The sequence below is a fragment of the Podarcis filfolensis genome, assembly GCF_964270895.1.
Source record: "Podarcis filfolensis genome assembly, chromosome: 6".
NCBI lineage: Eukaryota > Metazoa > Chordata > Lepidosauria > Squamata > Lacertidae > Podarcis > Podarcis filfolensis.
Genome location: NC_139609.1, coordinates 46,433,651 through 46,458,899, shown reverse-complemented (window position 1 = coordinate 46,458,899; position 25,249 = coordinate 46,433,651). Strand labels below are relative to the sequence as shown.

The window sequence follows — 25,249 nt, the reverse complement described above, 5'->3', positions numbered from 1 at the left end:
CGCCATTGCTACTAGGAATGTGAATGGAAAGCTGATTTAAGAAGCCCCAGAAAAAGTGATTCGGGAGAAGAATTTGTATTGGAAAGTCCACAATATTGTGCTATCTTACCAGAATATGAATTCAACTATTATTATTGCTGATTGAAAAGGAATATAGAAATTTTTAATTTATATATTTTTTCACTTTGGGGTTAACAAGTTTGTTAACATTTTTGCAGCAACAAAAAATAAATTTACCAATTGAATAAATACACTATTTTTCTTCTTCTTTTATATATATGAACACATATATTTTACAAAACCCCATAGCAGCATGGGAAATAAAGATCCTTCTACAAAAAGAAGATGTTAAGTCAGTGTACAAAATAAAGCTTTAGAGTTTCAAAATCATATCTGGGCAAGAGAGACGTATACCAGTTAGAGGTGCTTCTTCCATTCATTAGCTCCAGAGGCCCAGGTGAAATAGTTCATTGAGAACATACACAATCCTTCTCCTCTTTTCTGGATATTGCACTTACAAATCCTTGTTTTGTCAGGAAGGATTGAGCAGATTCAACAGCAGAGATGTCGTTGCTACACAGACAGAAAGAGTTAAGAGTGATGCCATGTTGCTGCCTATGGCTGAGCTTTTGAGATGACGACGGAATGCAAGGTCTGGCTGGGGTTGCTGGTCCAGAGGCTTTGAAAACCAAACAGAAGGGTTGACTGAGATGTAGCTGTTGGTTATCCTGATGTGAGAAGGCACGGTGGTTGTCCTAGAAGAAAACACAGAAGGGCAATGTTACAAGGTTACATTGGATTCCATGCATACCTGTCATTGCGTCTTAAAAATGTTGCTGGTGATATTCAGTGCCAAAGGCCCAAATCTCCTCCCCCTCTATTGTCCTGAAAAGGTACAATTTTCCATATGACAAAACACATATTCAATTGCTATGCAAATAGTGGGGCAAAGGACCTAATCCATAAACAATAGACTAGACTCAGAAAATCCTGTTGCCAAACCTGGTGTTTGGGCATATATATTGAAATGAGCATAAATAAACCTAAATACACTTGGATGAACATTGAAACCGTGGCCTTATTTCACGTAACTGATGGACGTGTGCTTACCATGGGGATTACTTGTCAGCATGCAGCAAGTTTTCCTTGAGGGATAAATTTGTAATTGAAAGGAAAAGGGACTGATAAATTGTAATGGTGATTCATGGTTCTGTGTAAATATGCCATATAATGAACCTGATTTGAATTTGGGGTTTTGTTCATACAATTTTCTGCATGTGCTTCCTATTTATTTCCAAAACAAAAGTCATCGTGTTGTGTGTGGGTTTTTTTAAAAAAGACCTGAACAGATGTGGAGCCGATTCTATCAGAATATTCTCCATGTTGTTTTTGTAGTAGTTCTTGTTGTTTAAGGCTGGAGAACAACTAATTCGTGTTTCTCCTTTGGAAGAGGTCACTGTAATATTAACAGATAACCATCAATTTCATTAACGGTATTGTATCACATGAAAGTCATCAAAATCTTCAATGTGCCAGACTTCAAAGGAATTCTCACAATGTTTTGAAATCGCACATAGCCTAGCAACACAAACTATTGAACACAATTGGTACTTAGGGAATAACATGTATTCTTAATTGTGAAGGCAGGCAAATAGCTTGATTTGTTGCCTGGGTGGTGGCGAGCTGTCGGTGATACCCCTTGCAGCAGTATCCACAGTACCTACCCTGGAAATATGGGCTGTGTTGTGTTTACTGCATGGGAATGGCGTGGGAGGCTGAGGGAGCTCCATCTTGGTGGTGGCTCTACAGGTGTGTGGGATGCTGTCACCTGTGGGATGCTGTAACCACCACCAACACAGAGCTCCCCAGCATCTCCCCACCCCCACCCCAATGCTATGTTTTGGTTCTGCAGATTTCCAGCTGCCCCTAGTTGTTCATCTCAGGGAAATACTGTGTGTTTGAAAGATGGTGTCCACCGAGAATAATCAGAGGTGGTGCTTAGGTTAATTCTTAGACAACTGCAGAGGGGAGAATGCCTTGTAAAATCCAATAACCTTTGAAGCACGCCCTTGGAGTGATTACTCCATCCTCAACCTAATGATTTAAAGATGTGAGAGTCCTTTCTGATTTGGCAACAACAAGAATTTCATCCTTATTAAAACCAGTCTGTCAGGAAACGATATATCATTCTCTGAGAAGGAAAAAAACACCCACCACCCTAACTTTAGAATTGCTATAACTGTTCAAGGTTATGTAGCTGGAAAATGGCACAGATTCTCACGAAGTGTCTGTGTGGTCCTCGGGCAGGAGATGACAACATTAACTCTTCCTTTTGCCCTCCTCCCCACTACCTCAGAAATGCTTTGATGCTTTTGTAATATTTTGGGAACATCCCTTCATAATTCCATACCATGACTTACCACCACAGTCGACACAGCCTCCCTTGAAGAACCCACCCCATTTTTCATCCAAGTCCCTGGGCTGAGACAAGCCTTTCTGTGTGTCTCGTTTATTTTGCCAGCCCTTCACAGACAACCGAGGAAGAATGAATTCAATAATAGACGCAAAGCATGGATGGTAACACTGCCTCATAAAAAGGCCTGCTTGCTGTTTCTGGGCTTACACAAGCGGTGACATTTCTTGATCTTTCAGACATGAAAAGCTGCCTTCTAACAATATGACACCATGGTCTTAGGGCTTATCCATTCCTAACTTTCCTCCACTCTTTCCAGGCATGGTCCATGATTTAAAGCTCCATGTCTGAGCACCTTTTTGTTGTTGTTGCTCTGGAGCTTTCTCACAAAAGCCCACTCTTTTAGAGCTCAGTTGGAGCAAACATCAAGCCACAGAAAATGCTAATTGATGTTTGCTCTGATGCAGCTTCAAAGAGTGGGGGTTTTGCAGGGCAAAAAAAAATCCCCAAATGCTTGGACACTGAGCATCCAAGCAGAGACTATTACCTGGAAAGAGTGTGGCAAAAGACTAGTGTGGATAAGCCCTTAATACTAGCCAAACAACATAAAGGTTAAAATACCCAATAGATTACTCCAACTCCAACTTGAAAAGGAAATGAGCTCTGACTGATTAGTGCTAGCCATCTAGGTTCTCTTGCAACCTTTAGTGTTCTGAGTACAATCCCTTTCCTACAAATTTTCTATTAATAGTGGGCAAGAGGATTTTTTTATACATCTGTGGTTTCTTCTTTAGCCACAGCTAAAGTCCAATTTGACAGCCAGGATACAGCACACACTGACACTTTCCCCTCTGATTAGGGGTGGGCTTTGGTTTTTCAAATTTCAGTGGTGCCCTGTGAGGGGCCAAAATTTGCACCCTGTGGTGCCCCTTTGCTGGTTCCACTGCCCTAAATTTGCCTCTGCTCTCATCCATGAATTAGAAATGCTTTGGAAGCAGCAGTACATACCCTCTAACATGCAGTGTCCATTAGCAGGGTGAAACCTGACAACCTTTTGGGTCTATGCTTCTTAAATACCGTAACTCTTTTTTGTGTGTGTCACAATCTACCTTGAGGCCTGAATTAATACTTCGGCGGGGGGGGGGACTCATCTACATGTACTACAAACTTTCAAGGGTTTGATAAAGAAGCAGGGTATTCAGTGACAGGACAAAACTTACTGCATATACATTATAGATAACAGGAACGAGCCTAGATAATTTTAAATTATTATTAAACTTTCTCTTAAATTAGGATTCCTACCCCTGTGTTTAATCCCCGTTGACCTTTCTTGAAGTGGATATTTTTCTCTTGTGTTTTATAGTGGAGCAGGGTAGCAAGTCATTAGCCTTCTACACATACAAACTAGATGCTAAACTATATTAAGACTTTTCAGAACTAGTTTTAAGGAACATCTGGCAAGTGAAAGCTATGGATATGGAATATGTAAATGGAGTGGCTCCTATTTATAAATTAAAAGATCCACCAGAACATCTGCTAACATGTGGTCTCCTGGAGCTCATCTGCCACCCACAGTTTTTCATCACCACTGATAAACATGTGCATGGATCATATGCAGAGGCTACCCTTCCTTTGAGGTGCTCAATGAACATGTGGTCAAGCATAGTGTAAACAGGCAGCAAACTACAAGTGCTTGCAAAGTTCGTGCTTTTGCAGGCCCACAAAATTAGCAGTACATCAGCTCACAGGAGATGGTGGTTGTGTAGTCATTGTTTGTCTGGTCTGTTTAATCTACACTAAATGTTTAAAAAAGATAGCGGCCTTGTAAATTGGACACATAGAGAAGAGACTTGCTACCAAACATATGGGAAGGCCATAGCTCAGTGGTAGAGTATCTGTTTTGCCTGCAGAAGTTTCCAGGTTTGATCCCCAGCATCTCCAAGTAAGACAGAGAACTCTCCCTAGATATAAAGGTCACCTGCAGAGGAAGTGTGGAAATGCCTCACATATCTTCCTCGTGGCTCACCATGGTATATAATAGTTAGCATCAAGATATAGAAGCTGAGCTCCAAATCATCACAAGAAGCTTACTGAGTGACCTTGGGCAAATTAGCCTCAGGTTGTATTAAGGATAAAAGGTGGGGAAGGATATTGTGCACCATCCTAAACTCCAGAGGAAGGATAGAATTAAAACTTTAAAAAGAGATAAATAAATGGTATTTGTCTATGATGTGATCACGAACACTTCTAGAAGCTGAAGAGGCTATGTAACAACCTAGCTTCTTGCATGCTATAGCTGTTCCGTAGGCAAAGCACCCTCAGGAACATGCTAGCACTCTTTAGCCTGACAGGGAATGGCTCTCTTTAAAAGGCTGCTGAACCTGGCACTTGGAGCCCAGAAACTGAGAGCTTATGAGAGATGAACTCAACCAGACTTCAGAACTTGAAAAGGGTTTCCTGACTGCACTGTGCCCTGACACAGAAGTTCAATGGAAAGGACTCATGGGAGCTCTTACTTTCTGTCTGTCAACCCCAAAGATCAGAGCCAAACACCTCTTCTGTGGAGGAGTCTCTGTGGGTTTGACAACAGATTCAATGTCTTTTATTTCTAAGAATTATAGTCTGTATTCCCAGCCCACAGGGTTCGTATAGTGACTTACAGTCAATTAAAATGGAAGTCTATATAATAAAACAGGGGTTTTATTATAAAACCTGTGGCCCTCCAGATGTTGCCAGACTACAGATTCCTTCTTGCCTGTCTATGGGCAGGAATGCTGCCTGGGGCTGGGGGCTGGGGTAGGACCAGGTGTTCCCCATACATGCAATTAAAAAACCCCATATAGAATACGCATTCAAACACATTTTTTAAAAAGATCCTGTGGAGGTCTATAAATGAATTTGATCAAGCATAAATTAGCCTGCACCAATATAAAGATTATAACCATCTTCCATAAACTCAGAAATGAGTCAGCCTGGTAATCCTGGGCAATGAGATCCTTAAAGAGGGGACCATTATAGAGAAGCCCCTGGAGAGCAGCCTGGGGAAGACTCCTCCGTGCCCACCGTCCTCATTACAGTCACACTGTCCACAGCTTGCCAAGTGAACTGTGGTGGAGTGTGAGGAGTGCAGTTGACAGGACAAGGATGGCATGTGGTCTTGGAGGAATGCAAGATTAGCAGTGAGGCAGCAAAAATTGGTGGTTGGCAGTTTTGGGCACCCATGTGGTCCTCAGTGAAAGCCTCTGGGCCTCGAGCCACAACTTGCTCACAGGTACCTTATTTTCATGTTCTGTTGTAAACTTAGATGGAAAAAAGTAATCCTACTTATTCCACGTTTTCCTGTGTGATGTCAAATAGGCTTAACAACGGTAAAAAGAGAAATATTAACGGAGCATGAAAATTTGCTATTCAGGCTGAATATAACGTCATGCTATGGGCGTGAGTGCTAAATTCCTTGCCTCTACTTTAATAATGCAAAGCCTAAGTAGCAGGACTTGAACCCCTGTGAGATTAAAAAAATAAAATAAAAAATGGCTTCCTGTCCTAGCTGGCTGATCATATGAAAATGCATAAAGAACACATGTTCAGAGCGTTCAATTAATATATCCTGCACACTCTGACCAGACAACTAATCCAAAAAGCTCTACTAAAGCCATCAAGGGAAGGAGGGGATGCTGGCAGAAACAATGAGTGGGGAGATTTACTTTTTCCTCACAGACACTGTTGAGTTATGCCGTGCCGTTATTTTACTTGCACGTCTTGCCTGCATTTATCATATTTATCAGGAAGCTGGGGATGTCAAGAGCAGATGTTGGACCAGTTGCACAGGTGCAGACTCGCGGGCTTGGGCAAGGCTCTGCTGATACAGCGGAAAGGTGGATGTGAGCCTCCTCTATTAGCTGATTTATGCCTGGAGCTTCTTGCCAGATGCGGAAGAAGAAATACATGTGAACGTAATTTAGAGACTCCTCACAAGATTACATAATGCAGCTTGGCTACCTTGAGCACTTGGCAACGCCCCTTTCCCTCGCACAACTGGGTTGCTTAAAGAGCAATAAAAGTATTAGACTTCCTCCCTTTTTCAAATGGCATCTTCATGATTGTGAGAACGAAACCCAGGTGTGATGTTTATTTCAGATATATTAATTTGGAATAAAACCAATGGTCACCCAAAACTGAGCCATTCAAACAAAGCGAAGACTGTTATAAATTCTAAGGTGAGAGCAAGCACAACACTCTTAAACAACAGAGACTGCTATTTTTATACATGCTGTGAGATAAATTGCAACCTGATAGCCTATCATACTAGGGACGCGGGTGGCGCTGTGGGTAAAACCTCAGCGCCTAGGACTTGCCGATCGCATGGTCGGCGGTTCGAATCCCTGCGGCGGGGTGATCTTCCATCGTTCGGTCCCAGCTCCTGCCCACCTAGCAGTTCGAAAGCACCCTTAAGTGCAAGTAGATAAATAGGTACCGCTTTATAGCGGGAAGGTAAACGGCGTTCCGTGTGCTGCTCTGGTGCCGGTTTGCCAGAGCAGCTTCGTCACGCTGGCCACGTGACCCGGAAGTGTCTGTGGACAGTGCTGGCCCCCGGCCTCTTAAGTGAGATGAGCGCACAACCCTAGAGTCTGTCAAGACTGGCCTGTACGGGCAGGGGTACCTTTACCTTTACTTTAGCCTATCATATTCAACAAAGGGTGGTTGCTGATGCTTGGAGATGCCCATCTAAATCCTGTCACAAAACCCAGACTCTTTCACATTAACTCAATATCAGATAATGCTCTGAGCATGGACAGCATTCTCCTGCTGCTTCTAGGGAAGGATAATTTATATGGTATTCTTTCAGACTTCTATAGGTGGAAAAGACCTATAAAAGCTTGAAAATACAAGACATGTAGCAACCTGCTTTGAACTGAAGAGGCACCTGGTCAGATTATTGGGAAAAAGGGACAGCCATGCCCAAAACCATACAAAGCAGCAGGAGGGCACCAGGTTGGGAAAGACTATATTACATCTATCAACTTGTCAGAAGGAGGACACAGTTTCTAAAGCCTTTGAAGTCAGTGTTAGCCTATGAACTGTGGCTGAGCATTCTCAAGGTTGACAAAGTTTCAGGGTGGCTTCCAAAAGCAGATACCATTCAGATGGCATAATCAGACTCTCCCAGAGGTCCAGAGAAGCCTGGCCCACTTCCAGCATTTGATGCCCCTGGTCATGAGAAAAATTAAAATGACAGCACCCAAAAGCAAAATAAGGTATCCAAAATAGAGTTAGGCATAATTTGAATGCATCTTTTATTTAATGAACACTTATGTAGCTGAGATACATTTTGGTCTGCTGAATGGCTGCCCTGACCACCACCACTTTGCCTCTGATTGGCTGCCTGACATAAAACTGGCATGTCTCAGCTTCAATGCCACTCACACAACATCTTCCATTTTTGCATAACTGGCTCCCTTCTTTTATACCTTTGTGCCGTTTCCAACCTTTTAAATAAGATATTAGTTTACCAAACAAGGAGCTTGTAGGTGTCTCAAGACCTCTGTGGGAGAAGGTTAGATGGCCAAAAATAATAATAAATCTGATTCTTATTCTTTATTTCTACTGTTCTCATGCATACCACTTAAGAGAGTTTTATTATATTAAGCAACATTTAAATCTATATACATTAACAAAAGCACCTATGCCTCTTCTGAAGAAATGCAGCCTCTCCATTCATTAAGATAGGCACTATATTTTGGTACTGTGTTGAAATGCAATTGAAACAATGGGCATTTATTCATTTCAGGGGCAGTTAAATGAAATTAAATGTCATTGTGACTGACAGCATTCTGTTTTGCATCACTACATTGCCTACAAGGAAAGGGCAAGTGCCTGAAATTCCAGCACAATTGATAAGGATTGCTAGCAATGGCTATAATTAGTGCATTTTATTGCACTTGACTGCCTTCACCATTGGGGTGGAGTGTTTCTCCTCCTTGCTTTCTCTCTCTTACACTGTTAACGTTGAGGCTGAAAGAGCTGTCATATCTAAAAGAAGCTGATAGTTGCTTGTGTTTTGTTGTCTTTCGGGACTGAGTATCCATTGTCAGCATGCCACATAAATGCCATTCTTGGTACTATTATTTTCCATTCAAGTACAACTTGGTTTGCCTTCCACATATATAGAAAGCACACACACTGTGGGGGAGGAAAGGATGCCAAGGAAAATGTTCTCTCTTAAACTGATGAAACATGAGGGCAAAACTCAGTCAATAGAAACTGGGAAGAGAGGTCAAAGATTATCTTTCATAACATAGGGCTTGTCCACAAAACCAGTTATCTCTGCAGAGCAACTGAATAATGCTATTTGTTCTTAGTTGAAAGCCCATAATCTTATCTTTCTCCTTCTTTTCCCCCTGATTGCTTGTTTTCTCTGTACGCTGATTTCACCCATAATCACTTAAAAGGTCTGATCAACTTTAATCCCTACTTCTGCACTACAGCAGGAAAAAGCACCATCTGGAAATGCTGTCAGAAAAGTGCTTCAGATGTTGGAAATCCCTGAGCAAGCCTTTGTAGACTCACCCATCTTCTATCCGAACCCAGAGGTCATTGAATTGTCTTTGGCGATGGTTTTTATACTGCTTCTTGTGCCACTTCTTCTGCCGCCCAAACTCTTCCAGCTGACTGATGCTGTCTGGCAGTAGAAGATGTGGAGGAAGGCTGTCTTCTTCACTGGACTGAGGAGGCACTGAAGATGATGACGGTGGCACAGGGTCAAAAAAATGGATAGCGGGTGTGGCTGTTGCAGAGGAGCCTCTAGAGGGTGTGTTGATGTTTGCTCTGGGGATGCAAAACAAGCTTATCAAGAAGTGATTTGTGGCTGTGCTAGAAAAATCAAGATATGAAACAACTGGGTTGAAGTTAATTCACACAATGCCACTATTAGGCACAACAGATAGTAAACAATACAGTCATACCTTGGGATAAATACGCTTCAGGATAAGTATTTTCAGGTTGCGCTCCACGACGACCCAGAAGTAACGGAGCGCGTTACTTCTGGGTTTTGCTGCTCGCGCATGCGCAGATGGTCAAAATGATATTACGCGCATGTGCGGAAGTGGCGAAACGTGACCCGCAGACACACAGTCACATCTTATGTTCTATTCAGGATATGAACAGGGCTCTGGAACGGATCCCGTTCGCATCCCGAGGTACCACTGTATGCAATATTGGTGGTGCAAATATTGGCAGTGCAAAGGTGGCTGAAGTCTTATGTTGTGCCTTCCATGGGAAGGAAGATCAAGAGCCACAAAAGTTGTGGATCTGCCTCCTTATTTTATTCTGAGCACACAAGTCAGACATCAGCAAACCTGTCCTGGGCAAACAAACCTGATCTGGGGAAGTGAATGAGAGCCTGAAGCTGAAGAATGAATAAACTGCTACAGTGAAATCTTTTGCTTTGGAATTTTTGGGAAACCAACTAGTTTGAGCAATGGACTTTCACTCACAAACTTATCGCTCCTTACCTCCCCACTGCAGCCCTCTGTGTGCCTACAAAATCTGTTCTAGAGGGTTGGAGGAATCTTTCAGAGCACAGGGAGCTACAGAGTGGAGAAGAACAAGTAGGATCTCCTTGTTCTTAGAATCATATAATTGTAGATTTGGCAGGGGCCACAAAGGTCATCAAGTCCAATCCCCTGCAATGCAGGAATCTTTTGCCCAACATGGGGCTTGAACCCTGAGACCCTGAGATTAAGAGCCTCATGCTCTACCGACTGAACTTTCCCAGCAGGATTCTCCTGGTACAATGTTGCATCTCACACTAACTTTGCACAGGCACTCAGTAAGGATGCTTCCAGTTTCTGTTTGGGAGAAAGAGGTTAGATTCACACAACCATATTGTTCCTTCCAAGTCTATGATGGTCTTATCTTTGAAGAAGTACAGTTTCGTTTTAGTTTCATTGCATTTTTGATAATAGTACAAAACATATAATGTGGCAGCTTTGGGCCTTGTGCCATCATTCTGCTACTGCATCAGAAGCAATGCCAAACATGAGCTAACATCACTTTATAGGTTCCCATAAATTCCACAATGGGAATATTTGTCAATTCAAGAATTCTACACTTCTTTACATATAACTTTCATCCTCTGCCCACAGACCACAAAATCTGTCTTGTTGTATGCAAATCATATAAGTATGGAAAAGCTTGCAACATACATAATTATTTGCCATTTTATATCCCCCTCCCAAGTATTTGGCTGCAATTGTTAAGCTTTTGGTGACAAATGCTTGTACATCTCATCGCCTGAAACTGCCACACTCCAGCAGTGTAGAAAGGAAGGCATATATAATATACATAGGGTCTTGTGGCTTGCATTTAGGAGACACTAACATATGCGATGATGCAGCAGTAGCAGTAGTAGTAAGAATACCTTAATATATTCAATGGCAATATGTCTCTGATCTGTCACCCTACTGAGCAGAACCACATAAACTGTGAGATGTTTAATCTTCTTCATTTTATCTTAGGACTCAAATGTCTCAGTAAAAGGAAGAGAGGAGGTGGAGATATTTGTTGCAATCACTGGCACTTCACTCATATGGGTTAAGCTTATGCTTGAAACATGTAGCAGTGGGTAGCAGTGGGTTCTTCTTAGCTGGTTCGCACATGCCATAGAACTGGCTACAGTCCATTGACTGTAGTGTGCAGCCACCGTCCCACAGTCATCTATGCCTCCTCTTCAAAATTTGTGCTATTTGAGGACTATACTCATTTTGGAAGGAAGTTATATTTATTGGGAATACTTAAAACAACAGGAACAACAACAAGTAGAACAACAACAACAACAACAGGAAAGGACAAATAGCTTCCATTGTTTCTCAGGAACCATGTTTCATAATCTTTGCCCCTGAAATAAAGCCATTTCATTTCTCTTACCGTCAAGAAAACCCCATTATGCAATAAATGAAACTCTGAGAAAATGAAAACCACTTGCGGTGTCCTTCCCCAGAGCATATTATGTCACTCAGGAAACATCCTCCTTGTCGTGTATGATTTTTTCATTGAAAGTTTGCTTGTTTGATTGGAAGTGCTTTATCACCATGCCAGCTGCCTGAGATGGTATCTTCGCCATTCATCCACATACTTCCCAATGGCTCAATGACACCCTGTCCCCCCTCTCATTCTAATAGGTTTGGCAACTGCTGCAGATTACAGCTGAAACTATGGGTGGCATTTGGCCTAGATTCTAGCAATCCTGTTGCTAGTATTTTTCTATGCATTGCTTCATGCCAGGATATTTTGGCAATATCCTCCAGCCGCTTGCTTTCCTGCCTTTGCTAGCTTGTGTATGGTCCACTAATGTTTTTATTTAGTGACTCGACCAGAAGTCTTGTTGGTGTTGAATTAAACTTGCATTTCCAGTCAAACATCTACTTCTAATATTAGCATGCAACACTTCATATAACTTCTCTGGACACCACCATTAATAAAAGGCCATTTCACCTGTAGTCATTTGATGGTGACACCCAGAGAAAGGTTTCTAAAGAGGAATAAGATTTCAATCCACAACCCACTTACTTAAAAACAGTCCCATTATAAATTGCTTTTGCTTCTCCCTCAAGTCCTTTTATAGCATTATGGCTAAATGGTCAGTTAGCTACAAACTGGGATTACAATCCTGACAGCTGTGAGCAGAAAAAGCTGCTATTTTGTGCTTGCCATAGAAGTGTAAAAGACGTAACAACCAGGGAGATGGACAAGAACTTTATGTTCTCTCTTGAAAAAGAACATAACAAGAGAAGAAAGCTCCTGACTCCTCCCAGATTCAAGTACTCCCAGTGCCACCTAGGGACTAAACTGTATAATAACACTATCCACCCAGTACGCTTGCATGAGTCATGTGTACAATTAGCTATATGAAACAAGCTTCCATACATGGAACAGATTATTGGGTTGCAGTTTGATTTTCCTTATGTCAAGATCTTGGGTAAACAGCTACTCTGCATTAGAAAGAAGTTCTGTGAATTGTGGCCTACAATTATAGAGTTCTGCATTGACTTTGAAGCAGTCCCATTAAAGTCAGAAATACTGGAGAAAGTGGGTAGTGGGTTGCAGTAGTAGCCCTTGTGAGTAGTTGTAATGATTTCAACACATGCTGAACCATTGCTGCTCAGTTTAAAGAGATTAACTTTGGAAGCTGTTCAGACAAATGTGTGAGAGGCTTCTTAGCTTGACGGCATGATAGTATAGGTGGGAGAAGTAAGTGCCGGACAATCCTGAGTGACTGCAAACAGACCACAGACGTCAACAGATAAAACCAGCAATCTCTGTAGGCACATGATGCCACTCAATACTTTTGTAGCCACTTGGGATGGTACAAAGTATAGCAGCACTTTGTTCCAGAGGAATATTACTGGAGGCTGAAAAGTTTCATCCACAAGACACAAGTGCCGAATGAAAGAAAGCAGGATAAGCTCCTTCCGCCCTGCATGCTGCAATCACTTGGAGAGATTGCTTTTCCCTCACTATGTAATTTGGAGTGGTAAAGAGGTATGATTCGTGTTAGAACCACTCCAGTTATTTAAAGTGGATTACTGCAACACAGGGCTGCATTTGAAAATGGCCCTTTGTGCTTCAATTAATTCATAGCTGATTTTGAACCTTTAAGGCCCTTCACAGTTTGGGACCAGGGTTTGCAATGAAGGATTGCATTTTACCAAGTTGAGTGACTCAGATTGTGAGATCTTTTTCTGAGGCCCTTCTCCGAGTGTCCCTACAAGGTGAGGTGGGTGGCTGTTTGGAAAAGGACCTTTTAAGTGGTGGCACCCTGGATGTGAAATGTTCTCCCCATAGAGGCTCATCTGATTGCTAATTTGTCATCATTTCAGTACTGAGTCTTTTCTGCCCCCCCCAAATCCCTTCAAAATATGCTATAGCCTCAAAATTTCTTTAGTTTACTCTTCTTTTTCTGCTGTTTGTTGTTTTGCTCTGACTGTTTTGTTTTTTAAAAAATTCTATATAGTAACTTGCCCAGAGAATGTTTTGTTATAGGGTGGCCTATAAAGGAAGGGAGGAACAGACATTGTAGTCTATTTTTTCACAGGTAAAGGTAAAGGGACCCCTGACCATTAGGTCCAGTCACGGATGACTCTGGGGTTGTGGTGCTCATCTTGCTTTACTGGCCGAGGAAGCCGGTGTTTGTCTGCAGACAGCTTCCGGGTCATGTGGCCAGCATGACTAAGCAGCGCACGGAAATGCTGTTTAGCTTCCCGCCAGAGCGGTACCTATTTCTCTACTTGCACTTGACATGCTTTCGAACTGCTAGGTTGGCAGGAGCAGGGACCGAGCTCACCCCGTCATGGGGATTCGAACCACCGACCTTCTGATTGGCAAGCCCTGGGCTCTGTGTCTTAAGAAAATATGCCAAAAAAAAAGAAACAAAACAAATCTGGTCCAAAACCCATCAGTGAGATTTCAATAAGGCATATACTCATACAGCAAATATTTTTAGTTTCTCCACCCAGCTTTACAAAGGCACTTGGCATGAATGGACAATTTTACTCTCTACCCTTCTGCAAATGAATACTAGTAGCATGTGCATTTTTTTATTGTGCCAATGACAGATCAGGCAAGAAATTATGGAGAATTGGGTGCAGAAAATTTGCTGTATCTTTCTCATTATCCCTTAATCACTCAGACTGCAATGCATAATATCAACAGGGGTTTCTTTTGTAGATATAAAAACTTGTTGGTTAAACCACCAAGATATTAATACCAAATCAGCAGGTTTTCTTAGGAACAAGTAAATAGAAGGATGTCACTACATGTTCTGGAAATATCTTGCTGGATATGAATGATATCTAAAGAAAATCCTGTTCTTCTATCAGTCAAATCAACAGGACATTTCTCAGAGCAACAGGACTAAATTGTTTTTTAAATCTTATTTTAAAGTATGTTGCTAATTCTTTTATCTAAAATTTACCCAGAACAACTACGTTTCTTGACTACGTTCCTTGAAAGTTAATTGGATTTATAAATGCAATAAAATCACAAAGGAAACAATTTTATGAGCAGATGGAAATTCCTTGGAAATCTGGTGTGCATATTTCCAGTGACCAATTTGTAAAGCATTCATTCCTTCTAATTCCACAGATTTGGTTTAAGTTAAGAATTAATTTGTGCACACTCAAGTTGAAATGTTTTGATTTAATCCCCCACCCATCCTAGTCAGCGGCTATTGAAAAACCTGTTGTCATATAAAAACAGGTTGAAGGGTGGAATGGTAGAATAAAAGACTCCATGCCCACAACAAATCATAACATCAAGGCCATGGAGGCTTAACATTTGGTTATGGGCTTTGGTTTTACAAGCTGCACAATAGAGGATCTCACAGGCCAAGTTATTCAAAGATTAATCAAAATACTTATTCTTGGCAGGCTAAGGAAGCCTTACTTTTCAGATTTAATTAGGATATGGACTGAAAGGTCAGGAGCACCAGATTTGGCTTTCAAAAAACCAAGTTGGCTTTAGGAACAACTGATGCACAATGTCACAGTGAGCCTTGGGCTCCCTTGCTCTGTCCCCTCTTCTCTTTCATGCCCAAAGGTTTTCACAACCCTGAGTTCCTCTTCTTGACATACATTCTCAGGGAACAGTGGCTTAAACTATGCTATGAAAACAAGCCAGAATATGAAATCATGGTTTCGTCTTGGCTCGTTCTCACTAAACACAGGCTCCAACTGCACTATACATTTAAAGCATTATCATGTGATTTTCAGCAGCCATGGCTTCCATCAGATAATCCTGGGGACTGCCGTTTGTGAAGAGTCCTGAGAATTATTAGGAAACCTCTATCCCTCACATTGAGCTACAGTTCTCAACCCCTGTTCCCAAGGAACTCTGAGAACAGGGTGTGTGTGTGTGTGTGTGTGTGTGTGTGTGTCCTAACAACTCTCAGCACACTTAGCAAACTACAATTTCCAAGATTCTCTGGGGGAAGCCATGACTTTTAAAAATTACATGATAATGCTTTAAATATATAGGACAGACAGATGGGACCATGGTTTAAACAAATCACAATTCCTAAAATTCATATAATGAGGGGGAACAGCAGTTAGTTTACAAATTAAAAGTTGAAGCTTTCAATCTCCTTGCAATTAAAAAAGAAGAGGAAAGCTGGAGAGAGAGCATAGAAGCCTGTGACCATGGATTCTCATTTTGAATGAGTCCTTCAAATGTTATATAACTCCTTGAGTGCTTTGATTCAAGGCAACCACAAACATTTTTTATCACTTTTCTCCTCTTTTGCAGGGGGGAAGAGGAGCAAAGTAAAGAAGTTCCACTCTATACAAATTCCAGTGAGCAAATCCAATATAGCAGCTGCTACCCATTTAATCTGAAAGAACCTATCAAAAAGAGCAATTCACTATGCACCTGTGACCAGTGATGACTTTCTATTGTTGCTGAATTCTCAGAATCTACTCTGCTCTTCAGAAGCGTATCAGTATTGTGTGCCCAACTTAGCTTGGAATGCTGACAACGTTGCATTTCTTTCCCCTTGAATTCCACAATTAATGTTTACTCCATGAACTGAATTATTGAGGCAATATCCTTACTTGTGACCTTGGAATCTATACAACCATCAGCAAAAACTATTGGGAGGGGGGCTATTGTCCCCTCAAAAAAATCAAGCCAGAATTGGCATCTAAAGTAAATATGGATATAAGACAAAACAGACCTGGTGATTGAGTCATACTTAACATTGCTTCAAGGCACTGTGACAAAAATAAGCTTCTGTTTTGCTAGTGATAGTCCTCATGTCAATTGTCTACAAGAGCCTCCCTTTTTATAGAGCATTTTATATACAGTTAGATAACAGCAATTCCTTCACCTCACCTCCGGATCAAAGTTGTGACTGTGTGATTGTGAATTCAGAATAAGTCAATTAGACTTGCTTCCAGACATTAAAATTGGTAGAATTATATAACACATGGATAGGGATGGTTTGCATTTAAATGTAAATCTGTCTAATTCATAGTTCCGGAAACAATACAGAAACTGCACCACAGTTATCCTTTGAAATTTACATGTCATTTGTGATAGTGTTCTCCATTTAGAAAACAAGTAAAAAGTATGTACACTGGGGAAAGTACAAACAAAAATGCATGCATTAGTGAAAGAACATGTAAAACTGCATTGTTTGCAAAACTGCAAAGTGGTGTGCATATTGAAAAAGTGTGTGTATTGTATATGAAAATGGGTATGAATTTTCATGCAGGCTAATGAAAAAAATTCAGAGACTGATGTGGAAATGGTCTTAACTTAAGATTGACAAAATGAGAAACTGAGAGAAAATGACTGTTGAAAGATAGAAGAAAACTTTACTTTTTTGACCCTGTGCCATTCTGAAAAACAACTTCTTATCACTATTCTACAATCTAGTGTTTATGTAATGTCCTATGTTTTTGCGAACAATGCATTATTGAAAATGTAATAGATTTGCTTATTCACAGGAAAAGGGGGGAAATAAAGACAAATGAAGCTTACTTTTCTATTGGTTGTCCTGCAGGAATATGCTTTACTTCAAACCCAGCTTGCTTCAGCACATCGATAACAGTATTGTTGCCCAAGAAGTGACCTAAAAGTGGACAAATAGAAAAGTCATTCAGAAACCTGATGAAAAACTTTTTATTTATCGCTGGACCTGTATCACAATATATTCAAGAGGTTCAGGGTAGATAACAAAGTCAACAGATTAGCTAAAGAACAATTCAGTAGCATGATTCCACACCAGAACTTCATTGTTCTGGGACCTTGCCCAGGTTCATGCATTTAAAAGTTCCTGAATGCAGAGCATTCCTACTGCTGCAGCTACAGTGGCGGAAGTAAAGGATAAACTAGATTGCTCACTCATGACACTCAGTCCTCTAGAAGCTCTGCTTACAGTTTCTATCCCTCAGCAATGGCAAAGGATTAAGTTCCAGGCCAATTTCATGTGGGAACATTATGAAACATACAAACTAAGATCAAACCTGCAATTATAATTGCAGTGTAGGTGAAGGCAAGTAAGGAAAATGCTAGTTTTCTTCTATTTCAGGAGACACTACAATCATATACACCCACCTAGGTTATCATACAGACACAGGCAGATACTTTCCTCTGTCCTAGTGATCTATACTGGCAACAATTTCTCTGTTATTTGTTGAAAAATCAACCATCACGTCCATCATGCTTCCCTGTCTGCATTTGCCTTATCTGCCTGGATTGATTTTGGAATTGAAACTGTAGATCAGAGAAGTAAGCTAAAGTCATCTCACCCAAATTTGACATCACAGTCCAACACTTTTCCTGGAAAAGAACAAACCCTGTGAAGATCCAGATTAATTCATTCCTCTGAGAAACCCAGGCTCCTCTGTGAGCCCCAGGAATTCTCTAGTGTGCAACACTTGTCTTTGTTCTGTTTGTTCATTTATATGAGAGCTGGATTTTGTTTCAATAAGTAGCAGCAAAAATAACCAGCCTGGTGATCAGGATGTTGTGCATATACAGAATCAAAGAGAGAAAGAGCAATTCCTGACTACTCAGTACCAAGACACAGGGTAAAAAGAGATGCCCACCAAACTGTAATTTTTACTCAGTAAAATTAAAAAAGCAAAAGTCAATGTGGCTTAACACTTGCAGTTGCCCAACAGTGAGATAAAATGGGTTCAAAACTCAGCGACAAAATACAATGTGTGATGAAAAACAGAATAAAAAGTGTCTAGGTGGCCTGCTACAAATAAACACTAAAAGCTGCCAAATGTATTTCAATCATACGGTTGTCTTCAGTGGCACATACTGAAAAGTGAATTAACAGTTTCAAAGTGGATTGAGTACATATTATCTCAGGCTTGTTTATAATGGGGAGTGCAATCTTGAAAAAGCAAAAAACAAATATGTAACATTATGTTATATTTGTATCTTACTTACACTACTCCTTTTTGAAAGGTATGTATATGCAGCTTCCTTAACAGACCAGAACGATGGATACAAAAATGCATCCCCTTTCACAAGTGGGGAAAGTGCCTGGATGTGCACTGTGATGCAGTGCACACCTGAGCATGGCTTGGTAAGGTGGCTGGGCACCAGGGCTCCCAGTCAGACTCCTGGGGATTGGCACATGTAGCCCTGATATTAGGATGCAGGCATTCAGCTTGGAGAACAAGGCAGGCAGCAAGCTATTTCACTTGGGGATCCCAACACATTAAGCACTGAGGAAATGTATTCTCTAATCAGCAGCATTAAGCAGTGAGAGATGTATTCTCTAATCAGTTGAGTAACACGCGCTGGGGTGGGAGTGATGAGAGCATGGGGAAGGAATGAGGATTAAAGCTCTTCTGATTGGAGTTTAGAGCTCTGCAGTGGGAAAGAAGTGGGGAGATGATGGTCCAGAGGCCTAGCTGGCTGGATTATGCCAGCAGGTCTGAGGTTCCCCATCTCTGCAGTACAGCAAAGGGATTTGCGTGCCACCGCCTGCTTTTGCATGTGGCTCTTCTCTGCTGGCTCAGGATGGGCCTGGAAATTACTCAATATTCAATGGTAATTTGGATGCCAAGCTCTTCAATGATTCCTCCCTTGTTTATTCCTGTTTATAATTCAGAGAAAGCATGATAATCAGTATCAGTTGTAAGGGTGATATGCATGTAGAAATTTTAGTACTGTTTGCAAGAGCCATAAAGCTGTACTTTCTAGCCAAAACACACTTTTTAGAACACTTAAAAAATACCATATGAAATGAATCTCAAAACAAAAACAGACAATAAACCCCAATTAAAATTGCATTTGCAGGTTCCAACTGGATCCAGCATTCCACCCACTCCTTTAGAGAATTGTTTGATTCTGGTTTACTAACTGGCTTATAACTAAAGCAAAGACCAGGGTCCCGAAAATGTGTTACATGACCTCAGAGATCTGAATGCTAGGACCCTGGTGAGTCATTAAGTCGGCTCTATTGTAAGCATCCAAGAACTGTGGTTAAAATGCAAAGCATGAAGAAACAATGGGCTTGAGTCCTGCAACTTCACAATTACAGAGACTTTCCAAAAATACTAGCCCAGATTGTGGTCAGCTCCAAGGCAACGCTGCCAGTACTGCTTGCATATACAGATTATTGAAGCAACAGATATCCAAAATTGACATAAATCCTTGCGAGGAAAATCACATTGTGAGCAGCTATCTTGAAAACATTTAGCATACAATCACCACACCAGCTTCAATATGGTTTACCTCAGTGGTCTGAAGAGTATGGGCTCTCTCCCATCTCTCTCACGGTCCAATGCTAAGCGAATTTAAGAGGTTTTTGGCTCTACAGATCTCAATTTGGACATCACATAGGTAGTTCTGTTCCATCTGCTGTTAGTAAAAGACTGAAACAGACACTGCATAGATAAACTTACAATACAGCAACCTTTTGGTCTTCCCACAGACTTTCTGTTTGCTAATCAACATTCCTTTGTTTATGGTCCAGGCTCTCCTGGTTTCAGTATGGCGGACAGCACCCTCTTTGCTATAAACAGAGCCAGCACAGCTTTATAGATATTATAAAATATTTGTCCCTTTCTTCCATTTTGGAAACCATGATAAGTGCTAAGTAGGCTAGGCTGGAATCCAGATGTTCTCTCTCTCTCTGCTCCCACCCCCCAAGTTTAAATATTCTGCTGAATTAGGAGATGAAGTAGTTGCAGCTATTCCTGGTTTTCCCATCTGGTCCTGTAATCTGCTCCATTCCTTACCTGCTGTAACAAGCTGGACTCAAGGTGTACCATAGATTGCAGGTGCGTGTGTGTGTTATGTGTGTGAGAGAGAGACAGATGTAGGAGGGGAAAGCTATGAGTGCCTTGTCTTCTGAGTCCACAGCAACATAAAGATAAAAGTTGGAATCTCTGGGTTGCAGCTTGCCAAATCTAAAAAGGACAAGGGTTTTCTTACCCAACTCTGAAGTGCTAATGGCCTCATTCTCCTCCTGGAGATAACCAGCGGTGGAGGAAGCCACTCGGGCGCCTGGGTTGGCGTACCCAGGGGCGGGACGAGCTGCCCATAGGGGCCTCTGGAGTATGCCTGCCTCCTCCCACTCAGCTGCCCTACAGCTGGGGGGTGGGAGAGGCAGCGGGCAGACCTTTTGGGCAGCGCAGAGCCTTTGTGCGCCCAAGCCACCGCTCTCTCCCAGGAGAGATGCGTGGCTCTGGCGTGCTGCAGGCCCCACGGTGAGTGCCGCCCGGCATTTTGTCACCCCACTTAGTGGTGACACCCGGGGTGACCTGCACCCACCGCACCCCCTTTCCTCCACCCCTGGAGATAATGTATCTGTATCCAGGCTGTACTACATGAGGCTGCAGGAAGAAGCTCATGTGAAGGGATTTCTTATATAAAATATGGCCTATAAATATAAAACTAGCACACCAGGGAGAAGGTTGGGCTAGAGTCCTTAACAGTTATAGTTTTCTGTGTGCAGAGATGATTTTGTCTGGAAGATATTCCACTACATGAACCTCACACTGGCAGCAGTAAGCCATATGACCCAGACACAGACCTTTCCACCAGTGAGAACTAGGTCTCAGATATCCCTTATCTCTTATCTCCAGTAGGAAGTTTCCACATGCATTCTGAGATGCAGTTCACCATTTTACAGGTATGTTCAAGTGTCAGTAAACATTCCTTGCATTCAAAGACACCATAAAAAATGGTTCAAACCCTGGCATCTCCAGGTAGCCCTGGAGAGCCACTGCTAGCCAAAGTACACCAGGGCTACCCTCCAAATGTTGCTGAACTACAATTCCCATCATCCCTGATCATTGGCCATACTGGGAATTGATTTAGCAACACCATGTTGAGTCAGAAGTGGCACATCCTATTTTGCCACCTGAAACAAACTGAGACTGTCCTGCTATGCCATCAACCTCCCTTATGTGGGTTATGTGGCAGTGCCCACAAAGCGGAGACACTGAGAGTGGGTTCCAGCAAGATCTCATGAGTTTTGGTGAGCTCTAGTGAGATTTTGGTGAGATCTTGCTGCTGCTGGCACCACTTCTCTGCTGGTTGTTGGGTGGACAAGGTGACCACAGGGGCATCGCTTCTTGGGTTTCCATCACCAGAGGTAGCTACTCCATCCTGCCTCATGGGTGGGCCAGCCCTGGCTCTACTGTAGGCAATACTGAACTAGATGAATAAATGGTCTGGTTCAGTGTAAGGCAACTTCCCATGTTTCTAAATGGGTAACAATTGTCTACCCAATTGTTTGATCATCAACAAACAATGGTTAGATTTTCCCAGCTACACATGTAAAAATGTTTGTTTGTTTGTTTTAAAAAAAGGATGATTGCTTTTGTAAGATGACTCATTTAATAAAAATGTCAATTTCTGCTCCCCAAAATGAAAGTCTTAAGTTTTATTCTTTAAATATTTCTACAGAGGTAGACAATTGTTGCTGGTCTCGATTCTGTGTTGATTTGCTACATTTGTCCTGGACAAAATCCTTACAGCATTATTCTAATTTATTGTGACAGCTGGTGAAAGCTGGGTCAGATGAGGGCAGGATATCTATTTGATTGGGGAATACCTAGCACACATGCAGCAGGGAAGGGGGGGAGCCTCATACGGGATTGCATTTAATTCTCTCCGTAGGCATGTGATGAATACTATCAATTTGAAATGGTTCCAGTGCTGTTGATGAAACAAAAGGGGTCAAATATAACACTGTGTATAGAAACTGCAGGAAATAAGATATTTTTCAGCTCAATGAAATAAAGTTTTGTCATTCACAAGAAAGGCTCAGAATTTGTTGTATCAAGTCATAAGTAACCTGGCTGGTTAGAGGAAGCTTTAGAGGAAGACATAGGCACTGTCTTGCACCCAGTGCACAGTGCATGTATGTGACTGCATGCACATGCATGCAACATGCACTGCACGTGTGATGTCGCATTGTCAGGAGACCAAGCATGGAGCCCAGTGTGGTGCAGCTTCAATGGCTCACGGCTCCTCCTCTCTCATGCTCAGGTGGAGCCCTCATTGCGCTCAGCTCTGTGCTCAGCATCCTCCACCCCCTCAACATTGAGGGAGTCTGGCCCTTTGCTAACAGATATTGAGGGGGCCAAAGACACCTCGGCCCTATACAACTGGTGCGCTTGGGTGAGGATAATGCTCAGTCAGATTTTTACAAGCTTTGCTTTTTAATGTGGCACTTGGTGTCAGCAGAGGCTGGGTAAAGGGTTTCCAAAATTTATGGTTAGCTTGAAACATACCCTGACATCATTTTTTTTAATTATTAATATTGCCAAACTTTAAAAGACAATTCAGATTTTTAAAAGGAGGTGGAGCTGTGTGTGGTAGAGTTACTATAGACTTCAACATTGATTTTCAGCAAAATGATTGTCATTTACACCTCAATCCCAACCAATATTGGAATTCTCATTGTGTTTAAAATACATAAGCTGTTTTGATCAGTTCCAGTTTGATGTAGAGAGTACACTGTACCACACATACAATTTGCGATCAGTTGGCAGAGGACAAGAGGAATAGGTGGCCCTTAGCATTGTAGAAAGATGACAACTGTGTTTGTGACAGTGGACTTGGATTGGAAAATCTGGAAGCAGGTCCAAGTACCTTACTCTCTGCTGCCACTAAAGAAGTTCAGGTGAGGTTGAAACTTCTGGTTTGATCTTTGACTACTTCATAATGGATCAGTCTGTCTGGGGAGACAGGGGCCCTTCTGGCTTTATAGAACTCCTGGCATGGGTTTGCCTCCCCGGTCTGAGGACTTGCCTAGTTTTCAGGAACCCTGCCTTGCCTGAAGGTCTGTTGAGCCCTGTGGCCTGGCTATTGAACTGCTGGGTCATTGCCTCCTGACAGCCAGCTACCAGCTCTGACAATGGCAATTAGTATGTCATTTCTGTTTCTCATTTGCATGCCATTGCACAAGCCTCACAGGAAAATGCAGGATCAAAGCTAAGCTCTTATCTTCCGGCATTAAAAGAAAAAGAAATATTGAAAATAAAAATCAAAACCTTAATAGTGAAAAAGGCTGAGATCTATGCAATTATTTATTTTATTGTTTACTATCTCATCCACTGCTTTTTTGGGGGGGGGAGGTCAGGGGTACGCAAACCCCTAAACATTTTGTGAATCTAAGTTTGGCCTCATTGAGGGGCAGTATTTCAATATGAGTAGGAAAATGAGAATACCCCTAAACATTTTTTTAAGGGAAAAAAGCACTGCATAATACACCCTGCAACTCTGAATTTTTATCAGCACAACATATGATTCTATACTACATTGCAAGCCCCAGTTGAAGACCACTGCCTGGCTTTTAAAAATTACTCCTGGCTTAGAAACATCACTTTCCACAAAGCATAATAAGCTGAGATTGCTAATTATTTTTGGTGTTTATGTACAATCTGTTCTGAACTGTATCTTGTTTATGTTCGTTTTGGACAGATTCATGGAGGCTAAGGCAATGATGCTTCTGAATTCCAGTTGCTGGAAACCCAAGGGGGGGGAAGAGTGCTCTCGTGTCAGGCCCTGTTTGCTGGTTTATCATAAGCATCTGGGTCAGCCACTTTGAGGACAGGATGCTGGGCTAGATGGGGCTTTGGTCCAATCCAGCAGGCTCATCTTATGTTTGCACCTTTATTTTATAACCATGACCAAAAAGAAAAAAGAATAACATTTTTTTTACAATTAAGTAATTTATCTATTTAATCAAATACATAAATAAAATATAACATAATGGCCATCTTTCAAAATTTGACCCTTGGAAACAATGCTCAGCCCAATGCCAGAAGATCTGCAATAAAATCATAGATCGACAAGCTATTCTAAAGACCAAGCAATGGCAGAGTCCAATAGTCTCAGTTCCAGAGCTGAGCTCACTGGATCAGAATGAAACTGAGGGCTGACAGAACAAGAAATGTAGATGATCCCAGCAAGCACAACTGATACTGATAATCTTTATTAAACGGACTGAAAAGCAGTGTTGGATATAAGCTGGAAAATGTGATACTCTGGAATGAAAAGAATCAAAAGCAGGTTAACATGATTGCCAGAGGTGGTCTGGGGCTAGTAACTTGAAGAGATTCTCATCTGTCTTAGATGGCAAAAAGCTCTCGTTGGTGTGTCTCAACAGTATTCTTCAAAGAGCACAAATGGCAGAATAGCAACAGATATCCAGCAGTAGAGAACAAGATAATGAGAATGCTGATACACCAAAACAAGTCTATATACCTGTTTGGACATGGTTTGTGAACCTGGTTGTGTACTGAGGTAATTTTATCTGGATCTTATGGGTGGCTGCTGGTGGTGTGTAATATTTCATTTCAAAAAATTGTACGCCAGTCTGCTACTTTTGAGGTTCCTCCTGCTGCTTTTTTCTGTCAAATGGGCTCTGGACATGTGCCCCAAAGTCCTGCTCTAATGGCAATGCTGTGTGCATCCAACACCTGAAGGTTTTCTCAGCCGTTCGGTCCTCCAGTGCTACAAAGTTTGTCGAAACCTGGCACATTCAATCTCATTGAACCTCCTCATGAAAGGTTAACTTTGCTCCAATTTCACAGTCTGAAAGGGCTCAGCTTTTGTGGCGAACGATACAAAATGGTTAACAATTGGATTCAATAGATTAGGTCTTCTCTATTCACATGGGATCACACAAATATTATCTTGTTTGTGTGACAGGGGCAAGAAGATGGTTTTAAAGAAATGTTTTGTGCTATTATCCAGCTCTGGAGATGCTCTCCACGTTTCTTAGCCTGCTTGCTACACAGCATTCACAGTAATGGGGAATTAGAGGGGTAAAATGATACAAAAGAGAAATGGATTAAT

General features: G+C 41.7%; 1 protein-coding gene across 1 annotated transcript in view; it reads right to left on the bottom strand.

Moving 5' to 3' along the window:
* Positions 1–245: 245 nt before the first annotated feature.
* TRABD2B (TraB domain containing 2B) overlaps positions 246–25,249 on the bottom strand; it is a 245,981-nt gene continuing 220,977 nt past the window's right edge. Inside the window, exons 5-7 of the mRNA XM_083619592.1 lie at positions 16,949–17,039; positions 8,981–9,238; positions 246–755 (exon numbers count right to left, since the gene is read on the bottom strand). Coding sequence (XP_083475718.1) covers positions 533–755; positions 8,981–9,238; positions 16,949–17,039 — 572 coding nt within the window. The 3' untranslated portion in view covers positions 246–532. The remainder of the gene's footprint in view (positions 756–8,980; positions 9,239–16,948; positions 17,040–25,249) is intronic.